The sequence below is a fragment of the Protopterus annectens genome, chromosome 10.part0 (genome assembly GCF_019279795.1).
Source record: "Protopterus annectens isolate FY-2018-M chromosome 10.part0, PAN1.0, whole genome shotgun sequence".
NCBI classification, from domain to species: domain Eukaryota; kingdom Metazoa; phylum Chordata; order Ceratodontiformes; family Protopteridae; genus Protopterus; species Protopterus annectens.
The window spans coordinates 1,428,155,029-1,428,181,969 of NC_056744.1; the positions used below are offsets into that span (position 1 = coordinate 1,428,155,029).

The 26,941-nt window shown below is 43.0% G+C and overlaps 1 protein-coding gene across 1 annotated transcript in view; it reads right to left on the minus strand.

The window, feature by feature from the left end:
- KIF14 (kinesin family member 14) overlaps positions 1–26,941 on the minus strand; it is a 2,369,812-nt gene that overhangs the window by 1,448,010 nt on the left and 894,861 nt on the right. Inside the window, exon 12 of the mRNA XM_044086046.1 lies at positions 25,380–25,527. Within this exon, the coding sequence (XP_043941981.1) occupies positions 25,380–25,527 (148 nt within the window). The remainder of the gene's footprint in view (positions 1–25,379; positions 25,528–26,941) is intronic.

A 26,941-nucleotide genomic window follows, 5' to 3' on the forward strand; every position in this document is an offset into this window, starting at 1 on the left:
CCTTGCTCCAATGCCCCTGACAGCATTCCATCCTCCTTCCTAAAAATAGCTTCTGACGCCATTGCTCTACCTATCAGTATTCTAATTAATAGGTCTCTACTCGAATCCTATGTACCTAAACTATGGCGCTCTGCTTTCATTCCTCCTCTCCATAAAGGTGGCAAAAATTGTAATGTCTCCAATTTCTGCCCCATAGCCATCCTCTCCCATATATCCAAAATCCTTGAAAAATGCATCCACCTGCAGCTCTTGCCATTCCTTACCAAACACCAACTACTCTCTCCTACCCAACATGGCTTCCACCCAGGGCACAGTACTAACACCGCCATTCTCTCCTTCTTACATTCTGTCGATTCTGCACGTGACTCCGGTAACACAGTATCCTCCATTCTACTAGACTTATCCAAAGCTTTTGACACCATCTCCCACACCCACCTTCTAAACCATCTCTCTAATCTCAACCTTAGCCAAAAAACTCTTTCCTGGTTCTCTAGCTACCTTTCAAACAGGTCCCAAGCTCTGAAATGGGGCCAAGCCACCTCTACTTTCCTACCTACCCCTACTGGAGTACCTCAAGGTTCCATACTTGGCCCGTTGCTATTCAATATCTTTATTAACGTCTTCCACAAAGCCATTCCCAACACCACAATTGTGCAATACGCTGATGATTCCACTTTGATCTGCTGCACCTCTAACCTAACAGAGCTCCAAGCTCTAACACAAAGTGCCTTTTCAACCACTGAAAACTGGATGCTCCAAAATCACCCCTCCCTAAATGCAAACAAAACTAAGATCCTCCTTTTCTCCCCGTCTAAATCCTTATCTCTTGATAAAAACTAATTTCAAATTACCAGCCTTAACAACTCTACTATCGAGATCGTAACCTCCACCAAACTTCTTAGTGTTACGATTGATGACCAACTAAAATTTAATACTCATATCCAGCTAAACATCAAAAAAACACACACAAAACTTGGCTTACTCTATAGAAATAACCACTTTCTCTCTCCTCCCACCAGGCTAACCCTTGCCTCTACCTACCTACTTCCCTCTCTACTATATGGCGCTCCTCTGCTCACTAATTTATCATCCACACTTACCTCCAAATTGGAACAATGTTACAATAAAATCTCCAAATTTGCCAGAAATGCCAAATCCTCCTCTCATCACTGCACCTCCCTTCACTCTCTAAACTGGCTTGAAGTCCCCAATCAACTTGACTTTCTCCAAATCACCACAGCCCACAAATTATTGTTCCATCCTACTAACTGCCCTGCTCTTTCCAATATTCTACAACCTTATACCCCCTTAGATCCCTTCGATCTTCTCTCCAAAACCTGATCACAGTACAAAAACCCAAGCGCCCAGCAGGTCAGCTTCTCTAATCCTTCACCCTAACTAAAAAATGGAATTGCCCTGCCCACCTCAGTAAGAACCTGCAACAACCTAAATAACTTCAAAACCCAACTTCATTCTTACCTCTATCTAAATAGGATATGCAACTGCACTCTTCAGCCCATACCTCTCAAGCTATCTTCCCCCTTCTCTCCAGGCTAACATTTTTACCTTCCTAACCTCTTTTAAAATATTGATTGCACAGGCAACTAAACAGTAAATTCTTGTTTTTTATACTACATGCCTGTTTTTTTTCTTCCTGAACATAATAGAAATTGTTGGGTTTTTTTGCTATTTGTAGCAACCTGTTATTTGTAATGCAAACTGTGTTTGAATTTTTCATGTTTTTGCTGTGGAGCTTTTCTCTCCAGGCCTCCACTGAAAACGGTCCCCCAAGCCCAGTGGACCTCCCCGGTAATCAAACTGAAATAAATAAATAAATCATTACTTGTTCATCCACAGCCACACAAATGTTCTAGCAAGGCTTAAACTGTCCCAAATATTAGTGCATGGACAATGGTCTCAAACTAGATGCAAACAAAAGTATACCTCCTACCACACAGATGAGACACTACCTGGGCACCTTTGTTGATAACACCATATCATCTGACCCTAACATCTTCACAGTAGTAATCTTTTTATCTGACCTAAAAAAACACTGGTATCTCCTCTAGATCTAGAGAAGTCTTACTTCCCCTTCACTCATTCCTCATCGGACTTACCAGTGAGTGTAATGCCACTTCAGGAATGAGTCTGTCAAAACATATCACTCAACCTGACAGACCTCAAATAATCTTAACTAAAAAGGTCACTGGCTTCAAGGCTCTTAGTGATCCTGACAGGCTTGGCTGCCTCTCTCGTTGAGCTCAGTCTTTTACATACTCCATTGGGGTGATATGCATCTAGCTTTTTATGCAATGTAAGACTGTAGCCCCACTGACAACTTATACATTCTCAGAACACATGGTTCCACAAATACCTGCGTAAAGAACTTGAATTTTTAGCAACAATCAATAAGACATGATGGCATAATGCATTTACATCCTAAACACTGCTCACTGCTAGAATAAACAGGAAAAACGTATGCCATATGACAAGCAGTACTGTTTGTCAACTTCAAGGTGAACCTCTCCAAATGGATAGTATGACACAAATTCTCTCTGGGTCTATTGTGTGATGCTTTTCTTTCATTTACTTTTTATTGACCAATTTTTGTTCCCATATTCCCATCCCATTTTGATTACCATCAGATGCTCCCAAGAACCTTTCCTGATCCCCTGGGCCTAGTCAATCTCTTTTGTTGCCCCATCCTATTTCTGACCCAGGTTCAGGTCTGTTGAAATGTCAAGGCACTGGTCAAGATGCTGCAGAGGAGCGCTTTTGTTTTTTCAAATTCCCACACACTTTGCATATTGATAACATGTATTGTCCTCCTTTTGACAAGATGAAACTTTGGAACGTGCTCAAAATTGTATGAGAAATAGAAAGAGAAATAGGAGGAGTGCAGAGTGTTTTAAAGCTTTGAAAACAATAATTCAATTACTGTTGCCTAAAAGACATTGGCTAGAAGTAAAGTGTTATCTCACATTGTATAACAGTTTTAAAAGCTGTAATTCACTTCATGCTCACACACACACACACACACACACACACACACACACACACACACACACACACACACACACACACGGCAAACCAGATCTGTTATAGCTTTTAAAAGCTGTTTCAGATTCCCAACACTATCCAGTGGTGGCTGCTGCTTATACCATTCAAGCCTATAGCGCCTTTTTTGTATACTTTCAGTTCACACCCATAGCTCCTTATGGCATTCAAAACTTACTTTCTTTCTGCCTTCATTTACTATATGACTTACCAGCTAATTACAGGCAGTATTAGATAGTACAAGGCATTACTAACAAAAATGGCTCTAAGACTGGTAATCTAGGATGACCTACAGTGCAAAATTTAATCATTGTTCATCACTTAATATTCATATTTTCATAACTGAGTGCCTTACATGTTACTGAGGGGTATGGTGTGATATGCCATGGTGAGAAACAGGAAATTTACTGTCAGTGTCCATTTATATCACCCTATACCGAATATATTGCTAGTTGTTTGTTAGCAATTATAAAAATAAACATTTCCATATATACTTAATAGTACAAAAAAAAACAAGTGACTTACAAAGCATTGCATGATATCAGGTGAAACCTTAGATGTTAAAGAAAATTGCCCTTCAAATTGGCACTGTAAGTTGCACATCGAAATATTCAGTGTTACTTATATTGCTAATTATACACTTAAACATATGTTCCATATTTCTGTAGATAACTCAATAAACATGCACTTAAAGAGGATTTTTTTGTAGTCATGTGAAAACATATGTCTAGTTAATAAAAATGTTCTAACTACATATGTCTAGGTTATACAGTTTTCCAGTTATGACAAATTGTTTATGAAAGTTTAACAAAAAATATAATTTTGTGTTTGTGTGAATTATAATTATTTATGGAAATACTATGCATGTACTGATTATAACAACTGCAAATAATACATCTTACAGATAGCATTACTATTTGTAGAGTTTTAATAGCTGTTATTGTTCACAAAATATTTACTTTTGCTTATCTTATCATTTTTAAGATTATTTTACAGAAAATGCTCGGGAATGCAAGATATGTATAGGCTTCTACAGATGTGACATTCCGGGTCTATATTGCAAGTGTGAACACTTAGGTTGTCGAATATGGCATGATCAACACCTATTAAGTGAACCACTAGTAAACCGAACACCGGAAACCGCGAAATTTGAAATCCAGATTCGGCATAGTTGGCCCTTCTGCGGTATAGCTCTGCAAGGTAAGTGTGCGATAGTTACAGACCTTAGGCTTAGGTTGCGGGTTAAGGTAAGTGCACAGATAGTAATGTATGTAAGGGTTAGAAGTAGGGTTTTGTTAAGTGTATGTGTGTGGATTATTTATTTTGTTTGGGTGGGTAGTATGTAGTGAGCGGTGTAGTGGGAAGTATGTTTTATTTTCATCACTGGGTGGAAAGGTGTTGGCCAAACAAAACAATTCGGTGATGTGTATTTCCGCGTTTTGAGGTTTCAGTGAACAAGTGCAGTCGCTTAATAGGTGTCGACCATGCTGTATTCGACAACCTAAGCATTCACGCTTATAATATAGACACTATACTCCTTACCATTTGGCTGTTAGTGATTTATGCTCTAACATGAGATTAGACCATAACATCTCTTAAAAGTGCATAACAAGGTTGCCTTTCTTCTTGATTTCAGTTATCCACTTTTCAAGGTTCTTAATATTGAGCCTTGTGTTGCCACACAAAGTAGTCACCACAAAAGTGCATCAGTGAAATAGGACTGCTCTGAAAGCTGTGAGACATTATGAGTGCTCTTTCTCTCTCACACACATTCAAACACAATAAAATAAGTGTGGCAATTTGAAGCATCTAACAGCTAAGATGTAGTCTATAACAGATGTGCTTCATTTCTGGCTACTACCTGTGAGCCAGTAGCTTTCAAAGTTGTGACACACTTCAAGCTCCAAGGTTTTATTTTGTAACCAGGAAAGTTAAATCAACATGTCTTACAAATAATTATTTAGGATTTCTCTGATCAATGCAAATATATTAAGTGTTCTCAAAATCAACATCTAGATTTATGAATTTTTTTTTCCATTAATTTCTTGACCTCATAATGAAGTGGCTTTGATAAGTGATCAGATCATATAATCCTCTAAAGCTATGAAACCCTGCCTTGATCCTCATTAGCTTAGTCATTCACATTATTCAGACAGTGTCGGTTTCAGACTGTTTTATTGTTGTAAGTGCAAACTGAGGGAAATTAATTGTAACCAAAACCAGCAAAGGTAACAAATGTGACACTTAAAAAGAAAACAAAAATATATTTACAAGCTAAAGACCATGCTGTGCAATTCTGAAGCATGTATGAAGGATGAAAAGAAATTAATTGCTTGAGACTAAATTAAGGTAACTCAAACTATGTGGTGGTTGTGGCAGCAACTCCATCACCATAAGAGGTGAAACAACAAAGTATATAATTAATATGTTAGTCCTTCTATGGGTGTAATGTGGTAATACTGTACAAGCAATTGCTTCTATGATATCAAGTACAAACTGCACACAAACAAATAATTATTTATATGATTCACAATGTAAAAGTTCAACTAGAAAAGAAAAAGCAGCAAATGCACTGTGCGCAAAATTCCGTCTCGGTGTCTTGGGAATTCACCCTCTATTCAACGCTCATAACAGTCCACAACACCTTCAATGAAACCCAGTAGAAGTGAACAAAAGTTTATTGTAATGCCGACAAACAAAGAATGGTTAAGCGTGGTAATACAGTACCAAAAGTTCTACCTACAGTCTTAAAACTTATGACATTAAGAGAACATTCCTCAACAGAAACAAATGGTGTGTTGGTGGGGCTAAGAAAATGTTCAAGTATCAAAACAGCAGGAGAAGTTTGCAGCTGGCTGGATAATTCTGGTATTTCTTATCTGGGATATGACACCATTACATCATCAGAAAGAAGAAAGGGCACTGAGACAGAAGTACTGCCTTGAAGAATCACCCACACATGTAGTTAGGTTGCAAAAAGATTAATGTTTATACTTTCCAGAAAAAGACTGGTCTATCACTGGACAACAACACAAGAGGAATGCGGGCTAAAATTCAGAGTCAAGCCTCAAACTAACACAACCTGACCTGCTCAAATACGGTGTGCTCCGCTTTTCAAAACTAATGTGATTCAAAGTCATGCACATGCATGACAAAGAATCATAGTAATACCTTCATTTACATGACTACGAACCTCTCATGTGAACAGTTCAAAACCTGCTCAAATGAGTGTCCTACTGTCATGTGTGCATAAATAACATGTATGTATGTATAATTAAACACATACGGTTACCACCCAAAAGTCATATATACATATTTGCACAGGTACTCAAGACACACACAAAGTTGCAGACAGACATACACACATCTATTTGTCAGCACACTCAGCATCTACAATCTACCTGTCCATACCAGCCATAGGTCATATTATGCAGTGGTCAATAAACACACACAGACAAATACTGTCACAACTAGCACTCTAGTAGAGTTACACTAACAAATTACATGCTGCTCAAAGTATCCACACACTCTAAGATATGTATGTATATATATATATATATATATATATATATATATATATATATATATATATGGTTTACTATTAAAAGGTTGAACGGCACTCCTTCGAACGTCGTATAGTCGACAACGGAAGGCCGAAACTGCTAATCGCGAACTCGGAAAAACAATCTAGGAATGGGTTTCAACATGGGTCGAGGCAGGGGAGATGTTTGTAGTTAAGAATAATACGAACACCTACCTCAACCCATGTTAACACCGTTCCTAGATTGATTTTCCGACTTCGACATTTACGACCTTCCGGTGTCGACTATACGACATTCGGAGTGCCGTTCGACCCTTTAATAGTAAACCATATATATAGATATATATATATATATATACACACACACACACACACACATGAATACACACAAAATATTGTACTATACGTCACATGTCTCGTATCTAATGAGTTACTGAGGCACTGTAATGGGTTCAAGTTGTTTATTGTACATAAACACATCAGGAACTGTAACTGGAAAAAGAAGTTATGTCTTACCATAACGTTCCATCTGTATTGTTGATCCTCATTCAGTCATTATGCCTGGGTTATCGGTTCCGACCTTAGAACAGAGCCGGCCATCTTCCAAGCTCGCGACAGCCACAAACTCTCAAGCTAAACTTTTATCCACAATCCCCCTCACCCTGTTACCTCAGATTGAGTTTGCAAGTCAAAGGAAGTAGAAGCTTCCTCTGGTCAAAGAACCTACCGTAAAAGGATAATGAGATCCACTATAAGCCTAAGGAGGGGAAGATGGGAGGGTCATAATGACTGAACGAAGATCAACAATACAGATGGAACATTATGGTAAGACATAACTTCTTTATTATTGTTAATCCTCGTTCATTCCTTATGCCTGGGACAGAGTCCCCAGCTACCTTTATTCCTGGGAGGCTCTCATGGAAGGACATTCCTGAGCACCACTGAACCAAAGGATGTTCTTCCTCTGTAGGCCAAATTCAATTTGTAATGGCTGATGAAGGTCTAGCCCAAGTTGCAGCTGCACAAATGTCAGGTAAAGAAGCTCTAGCATGGAAGGCAGCAGAGGTTGCGTCCGACCTAGTGGAATGAGCACTAACAGCTGCAGTCAAAGGGATACCGTGATTTTTGTAAATAAATGTTACACAGTCTTTTAACCATTTAGCCAATGTGACCTTAGAAACGGCACATCCAAGTCTAGGACCAGAAAAGGCCAGGAACAGCTGATCTGATTTGCGAGAAGCCTTAGTTCTGTCCAGATAGAAATGAAGTTGCCTGTGAATGTCAAGGGTATGTAGACAATACTCTCCTCTGTTAGAATGATTGGGAAAGAAAACTGGCAATTCAATGGATTGGTTAATGGACATTTCAGAGATCAGTTTTGGCAAGAAGGAAGGATTAGTTCTCAATGACACTATCTTTATGAAAGATTAAGTAAGGCTGTTTGATGCATAGAGCTTGAAGTTCGGAGATACGTCTGGCCGAAGTAATGGCGACCAAGAACAAAGTTTTCCAAAAAAAGAATCTTGAGGTCGCATGAAAAAGCTGGTTCAAAAGGAGCCGCAGTCAATGCTTGCAGGACTAAAGACAGATCCCATGGCTGGCTAGGTTCTCTAAAATGGGGGTTTCAAATGACTTACGCCTTTTAGAAAGGTCTTGCATAATTTGTGTGACATAATGGACACCGTTGTGAAAATTAGATATTGCGGCCAAACGAACTCGAATGGTAGAAGCAGATAGGCCAGATTGGAATAAACTGGACAGGTACTCCAGTGCTGAAAAAGGGTCTATCTCTTTTTCCTTCAGCCAAATGGTAAACCATTTCCACTTGCTGAGATAAGTAGTTCTGGTGGAAGACTTATGAGATGCAATAAGAATGTCACAGAATGTCACATACTGGGGAAGAAAGATCAGTCTGCCTGGCAATCACTGGAAGTGGAGGAACCAAGCTGTGAGCTTCAGGCTGTTCAGGTTGGGGTGAATCAGGTTCTGCGGATGGGAGATCAAATCCAGAGTTGGATCGAGAATCCATGGTTGATCTAGCAGATGAGGCCATAAGAAGGGGAACCAAATTTGCCGAGGCCAATATGGTGCAATGAGGATTATCTTGCTGTTCAACTGGTGGGCTTTCTTCAAGAACTGGGGAATGAGAGGGAGAGGGGGAGAGGCATAAAGCAGACCCGAGGGCCAATCGTGGACTAAACCGTCCCTGGGTGACTGTCCCCAAGGGGGATTCAAGGTGAAGTAATTGCTGCACTTGTAGTTGGTTGGGGATGCAAAAAGGTCGCAGCAAGGGAAATCCCAGCGGTTGAAAATTTCCGCCACTATAAGAGGATTCAGAGACCACTCGTGGTTGCAGAATGCACCTGCTCAATCTGTCTGCTATCATGTTGGAACTCCCGGGAATGTGCATTGCTAAAAGAAAGCGGTTGGTAGCCATTGCCCAGTGCCATATCCTCATGGCCTCCCGACAGATTGGGTAGGATTTGGTTCCGCCTTGTTTGTTGATGTACCAGACTACAGCCATGTTGTCCGATTGTACTGCAATCATCCCTGACGGAAGGAGGGGATGAAATGCTTGCAACGCTAGAAGCACCGCCCTCAGTTTTAGGACATTTATATGCAGATGAGCCTCTAGGTCCGACCATGTGCCTTGGACAGACTTCCCCTGAAAAAGCCCCCCCCCCCCCCCAATCAGGGAGGCGTCCGTGGTCACTGTGGCTTTGGGCTGTTGGGGTGTGAAGGGGTGAGACCATTGTGACGGGTTCTGCGACATCCACCAAATCTTGTTTGCATCTTTGAGTCACCCGAATCTGGGATGAGAGAAGAACTGAAAAGGGTACCACTGGGTGAGTAGCAACCATTGTAAAAACCTCATGTGAAGCCTCGTGAGGGGGACAATGGTGATGGAATCTGCCATGGAACCCAACAGCTGGAGAACAGAATGTGCTGTTGATCTTTCACTTGCAAGGATAGATATGAGTTGTTGTTTTATCCTTAGAATTCTGTGCTTTGGAATCAACGCCATGCAGTTCTTTGTATCCAACAGGATCCCAATGAATTCTATGGATTGGGATGGGGACAAGTTGGATTTTTGCCAGTTTATAGTTATGCCTAACCTTTCTGCAGTGTGAAGAGAGTATGCGAAGGCTTTTTCCAATAGATGTCTGGTGGGGGCGGTGATGAGCCAGTCGTCTAGGTAAGGAAACACCTGGAATCCTTGCAGTCGCAGGTGAGCTGCGATGACTGCCATGCACATGGTGAACACTCTGGGGGCTGTAGAGAGTCCGAAGGGCAGTACTCGGAACTGGTAATGACTGGCTCCCGCAAGGAAGCGAAGGAATCTTCTCGATGGTCTGCCCACCTTTATGTGGTAGTATGTATCTTGAAGATCTATAGAGGTCATCCAATCGCCTGCCTCCAGGAGTGGAAGGATAGAATGCATTGTGACCATCCGGAATTTCTGTACTTCTACGAATTTTTTTGTACACTGAGATCCAAAATTGGTCTCCATTCTCCGGTCTTTTTTTGGCACTAAAAATAATCATGAGTAGAATCCGGATCCTATTTGGTCTGGTGGGACTATATGGATGACTCTTTTTCTTAGCAGCTTTGAAATCTCTAATGCTGCTTCTACCCTTTGACTGGGTGGAACATCGGGTAAGCTCCTTAGTGGGGTGGGATAAAGAACAAAGGGAATATGATAACCTCTGGTTATTATCTCTCGTACCCACGAATCGGTGGAAATGGTTAGCCAGGCAGAAGGGTACAAAGAGAAACGACCCCCAACTGCTTCCAGAGGAAAGCAGTTGGGCCACTCTTCAGGAGCGCTGGTAGGACTGGCCAGAGAAAGAACCTCTGGAACCCTGGTTATGCGGACCTCCTCTGCCTCGAAACTAGAAGTTATGTAATCACCATAACATTCGATGTATGTGGTCCATCTCGCCTCACATTCTTACTCACGGGTTTGGAGCAGAACATCGGCTCCGACTCAGCCAACTTATTTTTCTAGCACGAAGTCTCTAATTGGCTGGTCTAACCTGGTATCCCATGTTGCACTGCTCCATAGCCCCAGATCTAGTTTGCAGCAGCTCATAGTCACACCTCATGCACAACCACAGTTCGGTAAGGTAGAACACTATCCAGGCTAGCAAAGAAAAAATAACCAATACCGATGGGTACTGAAGACCAATGTCGCCTCCAAATCCTCCAGGAGGGGGGGACAGGTGGGAGGGAATGTAAGAATGTGAGGCGATATGGACCACATACATCGAACGTTATGGTGAGTACATAACTTTTAGATGTTATGTGGTCCAATCTCGCCTACATTCTTACTCACGGGACAGCGTCCACAGCACCTCTTATCCTGGGAGGCTCAATGGAAGATGCTCCTGAGAACAGTGGAACCAAAGGAAGCCCGGCCCCTAGAAGCCACGTCTAATTTGTAATGAGTAATAAAGGTGTGGGGAGAAGCCCACGTGGCTGCAGCACAAATTTCATCCAAAGATAGCCTGGAATGATAAGCTACTGAAGCGGAAACAGCCCTGGTGGAGTGAGCCTTGACGGAGAACGGTAAATTTCTGCCTGCTGATGAATAGACATAAGAGATGCAATCAGAAATCCATCTGGAAATTGTAATCTTAGAAATAGGGTAACCTGTTCTATTTTCTGAAAAGGACACAAACAGTTGGTCAGACTTACGAAGTTGTTTTGTCCTGTGTAAGTAAAATCGAAGCTGCCTGTGTACATCCAATTGATGAAATTTAAACTCTGCCTTGCTGGAAAATTGAGGGAAGAAGACTGGCAGCTCAATAGACTGATTGAAATTAACGGCAGAGGTTACTTTCGGAAGAAAGGACGGATTAGGTCTCAAGGAAACTCTGTCCTTATGAAAGATTAAATACGGGGATTTGATGGACAACGCTTGAATCTCCAACACTCGTCTGGCTGATGTGATGGCTATTAAGAATGCAGTTTTCCAGGACAGAAATTTTAATTCACAGGTGGCAGCTGGCTCAAACGGTGATGATGTCAGGGCTTGTAAGACAAAATTTAAATCCCATGGCATGATGGGCTCTGACACGGGAGGCCATAGTAACAAGGTGCCCCTCAAAAAGGCCTTATATATTTTATGAGCCATGAGAGAAGGTTCGTAAGAGGTATGAAAATTAGAAATAGCGGCCAGCTGGACCTTAATGGTCACAGAAGCAGAACCCTGCTGAAAAAGTATGGATAAAAAATCAAAGACAGTAGAGTAGGGATGGGGGCTGTGAAAGGATCCAGTCCCTGGGCCTAAGCCCAAATTGAAAATGTTTTCCACTTGATGGAATAAATCTTCCTGGTAGAAGATTTATGAGAAGAAGATAAAATGTGTACTACCTCAGGTGAAAAACAAAGTCTGACTAAGGATGGAAGTGGAGTAGCCAGGCTGTCAACCTGAGGGTCTGCAGGGAGGGATGGGACTGTCCCGACATGTGTGTCAGTAGGTCTGGTGCTGGGTCCAGAGTCCAAGGACTGTCCACTGCATACTGATGAAGAAAGGAGAACCAGATCTGGCGAGGCCAGTGTGGGGCAATTAGAATCATCTTGCTTCCCAAGGATATGGCTTTCTGAATCACTCTTGGTAGCAGAGGAAATGGAGGGAAAGCATAGAGCAGACCGGGAGGCCACTCGTGGACTAGAGCGTCCCTGGGTGACTCCCCCTGTGGGGGGATCAGAGTGAAGTAGTTGCTGCACTTGGCATTGTGGGGATTGGCAAAAAGATCGCAGCAAGGCTGACCCCACCTGTTGAAAATCTGCTCCACAACTCGGCGGTGCAGGGACCACTCGTAAGGCATCAGAATAGATCTGCTTAGCCTGTCTGCTATCACATTGGCCTTCCCCGGAATGTGTGTTGCCACTAGGAACCGTCGGGGAGACACTGCCCACTGCCACACTCACATGGCCTCTCTGCATAGGGGGTAATATCTGGTTCCCCCTTGCTTGTTCAGGTACCACACCACGGACATGTTGTCTGAGTGAATTGCAATCGTTCCTAGGGGGAGAGAGCTCTGCAGTGCTTGCAACGCCGGTAACACCGCTCTCATCTCTAGGACACTGATGTGCAGATGTACCTCGTGATCTTGCCACGTGCCTTGGACCGTCCTGCCAAGATAATGCCCCCCCACCCCATCTGGGAGGCGTCCGTGGTCACAGTGGCAACTGATGGCATAGGAATAAACGGATTCCCTTTGTTCAAGTTGGCAGAGCATAGCCACCAGCAGAGTTCCTGTTTGCATCGATCGGTGAGTAGGATCAAATGGGACAGGGGAAGTTTCTGAAAGGACCATTGGAAAGGACCATTGGGCAGAGAGGAGCCACTGCAGAAGCCTCATGTGTAATCTGGGTAGAGGCACTAACATAATGGTGGCTGCCATGGATTCCAGGAGTTGCAGAACCCATCTGGCCTGAACCTTCTTGAGGGGTAACAACGCGCGAACCTGACCCTGCAACACCTCTATCCTTTCTTGGGGCAGGAACGCCCGCATATGAACGGTGTCTAGCTCTGCACCTAGAAATGTGAAACGCTGTGAGGGCAGCAAGGCAGACTTTCCCCAGTTCAAAGTAATTCCTAGCTGATGGCAAAGGGCAATGGTCGTTCCCCTGGCCTGAATGAGAAGATGCCTGGTGGGGACGGTGAGGAGCCAGTCGTCCAGGTATGGAAACACTTGGAATCCTTGACATCTCAGGTGAGCTGTCACCACTGCCAAACACTTGGCGAACACCCTGGGGGTTGTGGTGAGACCAAAGGGCAGGGCACAAAACTGGAAATGACTGGCACCCAGCCGGAAGCGTAAGTGACTCCTGGATGCCCTGTCCATTTTGATATGGTGGTAAGCATCCTTGAGGTCGATGGAGCACATCCATACTTCTTTTCCCAGTAACGGAAAAATAGACTGAAGGGTGACCATTCGGAACTTGGGCTTTAGGACATAGCGATTCAATCGGCTGAGATCCAAAATGGGTCTCAGGTCCCCTATTGTTTTTGGCACCAAAAAGAGTCTTGAGTAAGTCTCTAATCCGATCTGGTCTGAGGGGACAGGCTGGATGACTCCTTTTTCCAGCAACTTTGAAATTTCTAGTGTTGCGTGATCCCTTTGACTGGTTGGAATGTCTGGGATTCTCTTGGCTGGCGGGGGGCTCTGATAACAAGGGGATAGAATAACCTCTGGTAAATATTCAAAGCACCCATCGATCCTGAGTGATAATTGCCCAGGCTTCCGGGTACAACAAAATGCTGCCCCCGACTGGCTCCGGAATAGCACAGTCGGGCAATACATCAGGGACGATGATAGGGAGTCCCGCGAAAGGAATCACGGTCTCCCGAATTGTGAGGGCCTCCTCTGCCCCTAGGGTGGCGTCTCCCAGAATAGCCTCCCCCTCCTCTGCCTCTGGAGGGGGACTCAGCTTGAGTAGCAGGGAAGGACTTCTGTGACTTTTTGACCCACATTTTCCCTCCCCTCTGAGCCTTGGGGTAAGGCCTAGATGGAAGGAAAAAACGGACCCCCTACGGCAGAGAGGGTCTTCCCCTCTTGCTCGCATCTGGTGAGGGTGTCTTTCACTTTGGTCCCAAAGAGTGAGGACCCATCAAAAGGGAAGTCAGTGAAGGAAGACTTGAAGGCCTCCGCGAAATGACACAGGCACATCCAGGCCTGCCTCCTGAGGGCTACACCTGAACTAGCTGCCCTGCTCGCCCCTTCGGCTGCATAAGATATGAGCTTCATGGACGAGTTGACAATCGAGCCAAGAGTAGACAGCTGGGCGTTAACCGTCTGCGTTAATGCCTCAGGTATGTTACCCGTTAGAGTATCTCCTAACTCTTTAAGGAGATCTCTCTGGAGCTGAGTAAAATGACAAAGATAATTCAGAGACCGAAGGGTGAAGGTCGCTAAAGAGAGGGTATGCTTCCCGTACTGATCCATACTCCTGGACTCCTTGTTAGGAGGATGGACGGAGGAAGAAGACTCGGCTACTTCCTGCTGAGTGGCCACCGTCACCACCATGGCATCCACAGAAACCCCTTTGGACAGGATCTCTTTCCCAGGGGGAGCTGAAAGAAATTTATTTGGGTGTCTGGGTACAGGTTCCAGCGAGTCAGGAGTCTCCCACACCCTTCGACAGATCAAATCTAGGAGCTTATCGAAGGGTGGAGACACCCAGAAGGCGGAAGGTTGAGCCCTAAAAGCCTTGAGGAATACAGACTCCTCCTCAGAGGGGGGTTTGGACGACCAGCCGCCTCTCTGCCTCAAAATCTCCAGGATGTCGGAGAAAGAGACGTCATCGGAGGACGACTTGGGGACCCCTCTTCGAGGTCGGTATCAGAAGTGCCAGACTCGTCCTGGGAGTCTATGTGCTTCCTCTTGCACAACTTCTTTCTTGGGGGCTCCTCAGGCACAGACTCCGAGGGGCCCTCAGAAAGTTGGGGACCGCTCATGGGGGTATCCCCAGACCTTAGGGCTCCGCTGTCAACTGACAGAGGAACATCAGAGGCTCTCGCCGGTGTGGAAGGGGACGGAATGACCGATCCGGGTGATGTCACTAAAGATCTGGCCAGTGTGCTCCTCATGGCCTCGAAGGCGGGTCCCCCCGAATCTGAGGACCGACCAACCTCCGAGGCCACGACCAGAGCCGAAGTTCCTCGAGCCGAAGTGCTGAGAGGGAGGCTCGGAACTGACATAAGTCCCAAAGTATCCCCCTCGAGCCCGACAGAGGAAACCCGAGTTCCGAAACCAGAGGACGGAGCCGACATGGTTGGAGCCAACGTCAGCACCGATAAAGCCTTAAGAGGTATCGGAGCCGGCAGTACATCACCCGGAGCAGAACACTCTGACTCCAAAGACAAGGATGTGCTCGGAGGAGGGGGACAAGGATGTGCTCGGAGGAGGAACCATCGGTGCACTCATCGGGATTGGCTCCGAAGCCGACTGGGTCCGAGCCGAAAATAATTTTGCCAACACAGGCGACTGCAGGAGCCTCTAGACCACCCTATCCACATCCAAATCAGGGAGTCTAGAGGATTTGGAGGAGAGAGAAGGTGACTGTGATCTCCTAGCTGGGGAGCCATGTCTAACACTAGGAGACCAGCTCTGAATGGGCTCTAACAAAATTGGAGCCGAGGCTGATTCAAAAACCACAGCTACCTCCTGCGGCTCCGAGGACAAGGGAGCCGAGGAGGTAAAATCCAATTTGGTAGTCTTCTCCGGTGGCTCCGATAAAACAGATGGAGCCTGAGATCTCTTCTTAGCCTTAGAAGTCTTGGCTTTAGTTTGTGAACCAGAGGAAGAGTCCAAGGACTCCTCAAAGGAAGGCTTTAGAAGACCCTTCAGTATAAGTTTATTTTTTCTTTCCTGTAGCACCCTCAGACTGAAGGCGTGACAAAAGCTACAGGACTCTTGTAAATGTATAGCCCCCAGGCAGTATACACAAACGGAATGTCCAGCTGTTATGGACATCTTGTAGCTGCATTTAGAACATTTCTTAAACCCAGAGGGTTTATGTTCGTTTTGGTCCTTGACATAATAAGACCACCGATAAAGCTAATGCACACACACAAATAGCAACAGGACCCTAGTCCACAACAGTTAAGGCGGGAACTACCGCTAACAACCACTGACAAGAATCTCTAATTTAAACGATTCTAGAGATGACTAAACCACACACACACAGAAGAGAGGAAGAACCCGCATTTTTTTTTTTTAAACACAAGAAAAATTAGGACAAACTATGCAACGGAGGGAGGACTAGGTCCTCTAATTTAAATGGGCCTAGCCCATCAGAACAGAGGGATACCAACAAAAATCACTCACACCACAAAACACACTAAACAAGAAGAGCAAATAGCTATTAAAATAGCTTTTGTGAGAAAAAAACACAAATATCAGTGAGAAAAAAGAAGTTTTAAAGCTACTTAGCCACAGCCAAGCGAGACCACGTCCTAGCTACACAAGCTGCAAACGACATCTGGGGCTATGGAGCAGTGCAACATGGGATACCAGGTTAGCCCAGCCAATTAGAGACTTCGTGCTAGAAAAATAAGTTGGCAGAGTCGGAGCCGATGTTCAGCTCTGAACCCGTGAGTAAAAATGTAGGCGAGATTGGACTACATAACATGGGGCGTTTTCCATACGAGTTTCCCCCTCTGCCATTAGGGGAAAACTTGGCTCGTGTGTCATGGAAAGAACCCTGAGACTTTTTGTGCCACATCTTCCCACTCTTCTGGTTTCTGGAGAAAGCCTGCTGAGGGGAAGAACAGCGGACACCCACAGCAGAAAGGGTCTTACCATCCTGTTCACACCTAGCCAGTGTGTCTTTAACCTTGGTTCCAAACGACGAAGAGGCTTCAATGGGGAGCATTCAGAAAGGAACCCTTGAAAGGTTCCACGAAATCACACAAGCACATCCAGGCATGCCGTCTCATGACTATGCCTGCACCTGCTGCTCTAGCCGCTCCTTCTGATGCATGAGAAATCAGACACATGGAGGAGTTAGAAATCGATTCATGGGTGGCTAACTGTGAGGCCACTTTGTCCCGGACCTCATCAGACACAGCTCCGGCCAAGGTTTCAGAGAGCTCAGAAATTACGTCCCTTTGAAGCCCGGTAAAATGTGCCATATAATTCAGGGACATGACTGCAAAGGTCGCTGATGCAAAGGTACGCTTCCCTAATCTGTCCAGCACCCTGAACTCTTTGTTGGGCGGGTGGACAGTCTGGTTTTCTTCTGCTAGAGCCTTCTTTGTTGTGCCCGTCACCACCAAGACATCTACAGGAAGACCTTTGGACCAGTGAGGCTCACTATCTGGAGGGGACAGGATTTTATCTGGCCTGCGGGGAATGGCATCAATGGCGTCAGGAGCCTTCGAAGCACACTGCACGACGAGCCGGACAAAATCGTCAGCGGGTGGAGTAACCCAAGAGGTAGGGGGCTGGGCAAGAAAGGCCTGCAGGAACACAGACTCTTCAGAGGTCGGGTTATAGGGCCACCAATCACCTCTCTGCTTAAGTATTTCGAGGATATCTCCAAAGGATACCTCAGAGGGTGTCCGAGGGGACCCTTCCCCATCATCAAAGTCCGTGTCTTCCATGAGGGACTCTTCTGGGGAGTCCATGTGCTTCCTCTTACATAAACTCTTGTGATGAACTTCCTCAGGAGGAGAATCTGGAGAAGACAGTGCAAGAGGAGCCTCCAGTGGGAGTGTGTCCTGAGGCCCTTGTACCCGGTGTGCGCCAGAGGTGTCTTGTGTAAATTGTGGTCCAGAGGAGGATGGGGGCACTGACAGCACAGGATCGCCAACAGATGCGAAAGCTTTCTCCATGAGTTAGAAGGCTGGTCCACCCGAGGAGGTCACACCCCGCTCAAGCAAATCAGCCTGCCGACTCGGAGTCCCTGGATGGCTGTGAAAACCAGGGGTACGTACATCACAGCTAGCATCCATCGCAGTGACTGGATTGACAAGTCTCTCCTGCCACAAAGGCAACTGCGACTCCTTACTGAGGTCCATGAAAGAAGCCAAAGTGAGGGAAGTCTGTGCTACGGCAGGGGGCTTCAAAGGCAATGAAGAAGGAGAATAAGTAGGAGTCCTTGGAGTGGGGTGATCACCCCCAAATGAAGCATCGTTCCTGGAGGGTTGGATACCTCTGGCCAAAAGCAACTGATCCAAAAGGAGCACCACATCATGTTCCAAGAGGCTTCTAGTGGATCGCACAGACATAGCTGAAGGGGAGTCGAGTCTATTCAAGGATGCAGGAAACTTGGTGCCCAGAAAGGGGTCTTTAGATGGTGCTAAAATAGGCATCTGCACCGAAAACAACAGAGCCGTAAAGGCTTGTACTACTGATGACTGCATCGAGGAGATCATCAGTGCCGAAGGTGAGGTCGGTGCCGAAGTGGTAGTTGGCACTAAGGTAGGTGCTGAAAGAGTCTGTGTGGAAAACGAGGTAGTCGGTACCGAGAGAATAGTCAATGCTGTGAAAATAGTCAGGGTCGATGCAGAAGCTGGAGTCGGAACAGCCATCGATGCCAGAAAGGTCTGCATCGAGGAAAAAGTCGGTGCCGATAAAGGAAGTCTGAACCGAGGGGCCCCTCGGTTCCGATGAGGTATAGGGCACAAAACTCAGTGCCAAAGTAATGGGTGATACCAAAGATCTAGGCACCGAAAGCCTCGGGTTGAGGAAGTCAAATCCGAACTAGAAAGTTTGGCCTTCTTAGGTCTCGGTTCCTGGTTGTCCCCAGCAGGAGACGATGGGAGAGACTTGGCCTTCTTGTGTCCATCTCTATTCTTATGGGAACTAGAAGGGGTTGAAACTTCCACCCCAGAAATAGCCTCTGAAAAGGAAGATTTAAATAGTCCCTTTAAAATCAGCTTATTTTTCCTTTCCACCAAAGTCCTGTTAGAGAAATTAGCACAAATCCCGCAAGACGGGTCAACAGTCAAGTGAGGCACACCCAAACAGTAAACACATAATGCATATGCATCCAAAATAGGCAATTTATGCCCACAATCCACACATCTTTTAAATCCCGGACTACCTTTTTTCTCTGCCATGATAGGAGGAAGAAAGAAAAGGAAGGAAGAAGGTACCAACAATAGTACAAGAAATACCCAAAGGTAAAGCAGGAAAGAATTTACCAACGATGGTAAAGGAGTTACCTCACGGTAAGAAAGAAGGGCTAGAGGAAATCAAAAAGAGTTTCTAGATGCGATAGGGTAAGAGATAACTAGTCAGCAAATTTAGAATAGAGAATAACTGTAATACGATAAAGTATTATCAAAGAAGTTTACTTAGCTCAAGAGAAGTGGCTTGACATGACTGAATGGCGATGCAGCAAACAAAATCTGAGGTGACAGGGTGAGGGGAACTGTGGATAAGAATTTAGCTCGAGAGTTTGTGGCTATCGCAAGCTTGGAAGATGGCCGGCTCGGTTCCGAGGTCAGAACCGATAACTCAGGCATAAGGAATGAACGAGGATTAACAATATCAGATCATATATTTAAGCTAACTGACTGACTCATTACTTCAAACACACTTGTATGTGCATCTCCATTCATACCTGCATTCACTCTGACTATACAAAATGCCACTGATCTTGCATGTGCTCAGTAACTTATATGCATGTGCTATCTAGCAACAATGGCTGACTAAGTACAATACACACAATGATCAACATCCCTCCCTCTTTGATTTGTTCAACATGCAATAGGAGAACAAGATATTTTTAACAAGGTAGACATCACATCAACATATAACAACAACAGAGTCCAAGTTGCTGTCCATCTCGAAATGGGTTTGGAAATTCTACCCAATCTGGTCACATAAAAACTTTGGCTGGGTTTAGCAACAGGGACAGTTTCTGGGGATTCTCTTACAACTGGAACTTTGTGGATTACATCAGGATTATTTGAGGAAAGTACATCGTCCTTTGGAATTCAAACAAGTGTAGATTCACTCTGAGAAAAAGAGTTTCTGGCACAGGCAATCTGCTGCATCACTGGTTCGAAGACTGGCAATATGCGTCTTCGATTCCTTCTGAAATCCATTCCATCAGACTGCATGATGTAAAATCTCGGTTCTTCGCAAAAGTTTTTGGCAACACGCACTTGATCATATCCTTTAGATGTTTGCATTCTCACAACTTCTCCTTGTCTTAATGGTCTAAGAGGTTTGCTGGACTTATCTTAGTACAACTTTTGTGAATGAAGTTTTCTCGAAAGATGAGGCTTGACCATTCTGTTGTTCTTTACATTTGGTACTAACAATTGCTTACTGATCAGTAAAGTTGCTCTTGTCTGTCTGGACTTTAATCTCTGAGCAGGTGAACCAAAAAAGTTATCTCGAGGAATGTTTCTGACATTGAGTAAGTTAAGAAAAAGAGTACCATCTCTCTTGGATTTCTCTAACAAATGTTTCACACTTCGAACTGCATGCTTAGGTAACCTACTGGACTGTGGATACTCAGGACTACTAGTAACATGGACAAAGTCCCAAGACTCAGCAAATTTGTTGAGCTGCTGACTTGTAGACTGTGCGTCATTGTCAGAAATGGCTTTGTGCAGACTACCATGGACAGAAAAATGTCTCTTCAGTTTCATAATGACAGTGCTAGACTTTAAGTTAGGAAGAAGGTCAATTTCAAACCAATTCGAATAAGAGTATACTAACACTAAGTAATGATGACCATTCCATTCGAAAATATCAGTAGCAAACATCAGCCTTGATAATTCAAGAATCTGATTTAGCTGAAGTGCTTCTTTTTGTTGGTGTGATTTAGTACTATTGCAAATTGAACATGCTAGTATTTCCTTCTTTATATCTTTTGACATAGATGGCCAAAATACTATGTCTCTTGCCCTTCTTTTGGCCAAATCAGTACCTAGGTGACCACTATGCAAAATGTTGATATATTCCTGTTGTAATGCTGTAGGAATTCTCTCTTTAGAATCTTTCATAACAATTCCATCTTCCATCATGAGCTCATCTCAGTAAGAAAATACTGCTGAATGTCAAGTGGTAGACTAGTTTGTTGTGCTGGCCAATCTTGGCTGATATAATGTTGCAGTTTCTGAAGAACTGGGTCTGTAGTTGTGTTATTTCTGAGTTCATCAAAACACGATAAGGAAAAACTTTTGACTTCCATGACTGCAAAGTTTATTGTCTCTTGTCATGTTGTTCTGCTGTTTGTCTGGGTGCTCTCGACAAAGCATCAGCAAAGTAAAGATATTTGCCTTTAGCATAAACTATATTAAAATTGTACTACTGCAATTTGAACATCATGCTTTGCAGGCATGCTCGGACTGTATGTACTGGCTTCTTCAGAACTGTCACTAGAGGTTGGTGATCAGTCTCCATTTGAATAGGTTTTCCATAAATATAATCATTGACCTTCGAACATGCAAACACTACTGCCAAAAGCTCCTTTTCAATTTGTGCATACTGCATTTCAGTTTAGGTTAAAGTTCTGAATGCATAGACTGCAGGTGTGCCTTCTTGAAGACATGCTACACCAAGACCATACTTTGAAGCATCACAGGAAAGTGTTACAAGTTTTTTAACATTATAATATCTCAGTGTGGGTGGACTGGCAATGTTCTGTTTCAGAACGTTAAATCCTATTTAGTGTTGTTCCAATCAAGACCAGTTTACATTTTTGTGTGTCAAGTCAAGTAAGGGTGCTGAAAGCTCACTCAGGTCTGGGATGAACTTTTCTAAATAGTTGACCATACCAAGAAAACGTTGCAAAGATGTGACATTTTCTAGAACTGGCATCTCAAGAATTGCTGCTTGCTTAGACGACTCTGGTTGTAAACCAGAATTGGTAAACAAATGACCCACATAACTAACTTCTTTCAGTTTGAATTTACATTTCTGAGGATTCAATTTAAGATATACTTCACAAGCACAGTCTAGAACTTTCTTGAGATTTCTATCATGTTCATCTTCACCATTGCTCCCTACAATAATGTTGTCTACTATAATAGCATGGGGATAACCAGAAAAAACTTGTTCTGTTGCACGATGAAATACTGCACTGGCAGAATTTATCCCAAATGGCATTCTCAAGAAACTGTATCTTCCAAATGGTGTACTGAAAGTGGTTAACAATGAAGATTTGTGATCCAGCGAAATTTGCCAAAAGGAACTTTTTGCATCTAAGACTGAAAATACAGTGGCATTTGGCATGAGAGAAGCTGCTTCTTTTACTGTTTGCATCAGAAGATGAGGACGCTTAAGTGCTTTGTTTAAGTCTCTCGGATCAATACATAATTGAATATCATCTGAGTTATTCTAATGAGCTACGACCAAGGAGGATACCCATTCAGTTGGTTCTTTTTCAGAAGTAAGGACACCTAAATTCACAATTTTGTCAAGTTCTGCTTTTACCTTGCTCTGCATTACTACCAGAATCTTCCTTGCTGGTCTGACAACTGGGCTTGCTTCATGGTTTAACTTCATGGAATATGTGACTGGAAGTTTGACAAGCTCGTCCGTGAAAAAAATCAGCATATCCACTAAAAATAGTCTGTGTAAAACTATTGTTGTTGTTCAGACTTATATATATATGGTGGACCTCTTTATTAAATGAAATCAGTCCCATTCTCAAACTGTCTTTGAGGCCTAACAGTGACTCCACGTGCCTTTTGACTAAGTAAAACTGCAAGTCATAGCTGTTCCCATCAGACTGGCATGTGAGAACTACTGCGCCATCAGTTTGAATCTCTTCACCACCATAAGCAACTAGTTTTGCACACTTTGCTGAATCAAGTTTTCACCAGCTCTTACTTTAGCAAACACTTGTGCTGATATAACATTGCACTTGGATCCAATGGCCGCTTTAAGCTCTGCAGGTTTCCCATTAATCCTAATAGTACAAAATATTTCACTCTTTGCTGCCAACCGATAATCAGCTGTGTTAACTGTTTCATCAATCACAGGGACACCATCAAGACAGAAAGTTTGCTCACAGCTCTCTATCTGATCTACTTGCTTCTTCAGATGCTCTCTTTTAATAGAAGTATGTACCACTTTAAACTTGCAAAGCCTTTGGAAATGATCCCATTTTTTACATTTATGACACTGCTGACCAAAAGCTAAGCATTTTTCTCATTTAGGTTCACAACTGCCTCCACAATTATGACAGTTAACAATAAGGTTGGGTGTTGTGGCCACATTTGGTTTATAGTTAAGGTTGGGCACTGCCAAAACCTTTGTTTATATTTCTTTTTCATCTTAGCTTTATATTGTACACTATCAACATTTGCACTGGCAGACACTGCATCCAAGTTTTTCTCATTTGTAAGCATATTCATTTATTTTTCTGTAAGCTGATGTATTTGACAAATCTCAATGTGTTTGCTCAACGTTAAATCATATCTCAAAACAAAATCTTTCTCACTGCATCATTAGTAACACCCCACACAAGCCTGTCTTTTATCAGCTCATCTCTCAGATCACCAAATTTGCACGTTTTTGCTTTATTTCTTAAGTCGATAATATATGCTGCTATAGTTTCACCAGGCTTTTAATTTTTTGTGTGAAACATGTGCCTTTCCACTGTAGTATTTATTTGAGGATTACACATTTCTCTAAATTTACATTTTAAGTACTCAGGGTCTTCCCACATTTCAGCCTGTATCACAATATGGTGGTTCTGCCCCTCCCCTACATACATGGCAGGTGCATACACAAATGAACATTTCCTCTCAACTGCTTCCGAGCAAGCTAAATTAAGAAGTGTGAATGCTTTTGTAGATTCACCTTTATCAGAAAATACAGTCTGTATGAAAATATCATATTCTTGCTCAAACACTTGCCAATTCTCAGCAATATTATTATCCAACACCAGGTTTGCAAAATTCCTCTGCCATAACAACAAAATGCATTTAAATATAATACATTTAAATATAAGCATAGACCAGGTATTTGTAATTATGCTCAAATGCAAAACAATCTCTCTGAAAAGGCTTCACTTTAACACTACAAACACTGTGAACATTCCAAACACTTTGGGTACCATGAAAAGTTTTGGTTAATGCAAAAAAGTAGTGCCTTTTCGTACATTTTAACACTTTGGAAATTATTTTGAACACTTTTGTATTTATTTCAAATACTTTTATCAGTATGTCACAATTTTGGACATTTAGTTTATCTTGGCAATTATTTTGAACGTTTTGAATGCTTTGATACTTATTAGGTGACTAAAAATTCATTTAAACGAGTTTAAGTACCTTTGAATAACTGTGGACCTGTTTGGAAGTTGGCGCCTGTACATTTCTCCACTTCTAATTGCGTGCCTCATGGTTCATGAATTGCTTCAACTTCGGATCCCATTCTGACACTATGTCATGTCACATGTCTTGTTTATGAAATGAGACATTGAGGCACTGTGATGGGTTTAAGTTATTTATTGCACATAAACACATCAGGAGCTGTAAATGGAACATATATTTAAACTGACTGACTGACTCATTACTTCAAACACACTCACATGCATCTCCATTCATGCCTGCATTCACTCTAACTATACAAAATGGCACTGATTTTGCAAGTGCTCACTAACCTATATGGGCGTGCTATCTAGCTACAGTGACTGACTAGGTACAATACACACAATGATCTACACTACCTACCTCAGATTCTTCTAATGATACAGGTGAAATGCAGATAATACTTGCATACAGTTATGCATTTTGTACACTGCTTTTCATGGTTCTTGCATAGCAATGACTTTTATTGCTTGCCATACTATGTAAGACTCCTTACAGAGCAGCACAGTGGGATTAAGTAAACATAATTGCACTATTTGGCAGTGAGGGGCTTATTAGTCTGGAACCTTTTCCATACTATATAAACCACTTTCACAAAAGCCAGCTGTGAATTCCAGGGCTTATATGCTATCAAAAAGAAACAAAGCTTTCAAAAACTACATACCTTTATACAAGCTGCATTGTAATGCATGAGGTTTGCTCTGAATGGTCCTATCTACTACTGATTCATGCTTGGGGCAGACATTAGTTCTTGACTTGATGCAAAATATTTTGTCAATGAATTGAGGAATATTAAGATGAAATGACTTAAAAGTAAATGTCTTCAATATTTTGCCAAATAATTATGTTTTGAATAGTGTACTATTACATCCTACTAGACCATTTTGTTCATCAGTGTTCTGAACACCATAATGACAGTTTTTTGGAATGCATATTTGCCACAAAACCAACAGTAAAACTGCAAAAAGCACCAGTCAGTCATACCTCTGTGCTTCTATCATATCCTTCTCCATCTGGCTTAGCTTCTTCCTCAAGGTTTTGATCTCCTGCTGGCACAACATGAAGGTTTCCATATCAATTCCCTGACTACTCATCTGAGCAGTTTTCAGTTTCTCTATTTCAGCTTTCAGTTCTAAATTTTCAAATTATAAAGGAGAGATAAATATGACAAGGATGCAGCAACAGAGGGCAAACCAATAATTTACAATCACAATCTACTGTTTGTGAAAGTTATGCCATTTATTAGACACATTTCAAAAAGTACAGTTGTGTAAAATCTTACCATAACAGTACATGTACCTCTCTTCATTGTTGCAGTATTCTTTACATATATGGATTCCCTGCCTAGGGCAGCCAGCTGTCTGGGCAGTATACCAAAGCCTTTTGGTTGTACAGGGTATGCCATATGTCACATGCATGCTTCCATTCACGGTGTAGGGCAATCCTGGCTGGACATTCTAGAACAGCTTGCAACAAACACAGTCATGCCAAACACTGGTCTACCTTAGGACTGGAATCAATCCTATAGTGTTCTATGAATGTGTGAGCATTAGTTCACATGACAGTATCCAAGTTATTATCAGTAGAAACACTCCTAAAATATGGAAATGAATTAGGAGCAACTTAAAATGAATGCAGTTGACTGGTCTCTAAATTTTTAGTATATTTAACACAACAAAAGGCAATGTCATGCAATAGTCGTTAAGAAGGAGCCTCTATGACTACTGGTAGTCCTTGATTTATCTTCACAAGAGAGATAAACAGCTGATCTAATTTATTCTGATCTTTGATCCTTATTATGTGATAACTCAGCTGTCTATGTAATGTCTGCAGCGGGTCTTTTCTACATCACTCAAGGCCCACTCTCTAATCGATTTCTCAACTCTTCTTTTATCCACCTTTGCAGCTTGACCACCCTGACACAAACATACAACTTAATTTCTGAACTGTTATCCAATCATCTCCTGTCAAATAATCCCAAACTGGCATTTTTGCTGGTCCCCATTCATTATCATTATCTCACCTCCTTGCAAAACTCAAATACCACAAGCCACAACCTTCACACCCTGATACTCCTGTCACCTATGCAACCCACATCCCTTCCTCTCAACACTGACAATACATATCAAGGAGCAAAATCCCTACACATTTTAGTTTACCTAAAGTCATGTAACCACCTATGGACTAGCTGCATTTGAAAATCTACCACAAGACCTACCCACCCCATCTCCCTTAATCTTCCAAAACTGACCCATTCAGCCACCCCCCCCCCAACTTATGTGAGTCATGAGTAGAGATGTTGTTCCTTGATATGTATTCACAGTGTTAAGAAGAAGGGCTGCATGTTCATGCCTCCAATACCCCGCCAGCTTTTCCCATTCCCTTCCTGAAATCAAACATACTCTCACCCCTTTCTTCCTTTTATACAAGTGTTCCCAGTACATCTCCCCTTTCAGCCCTAGCTTCTTCCTTGCATATGCCTTCAAACTATCTTAGTACTGCCTGCTGAACCATAAAGTATCTCAGCCATCTTCCTCCTCCTACTC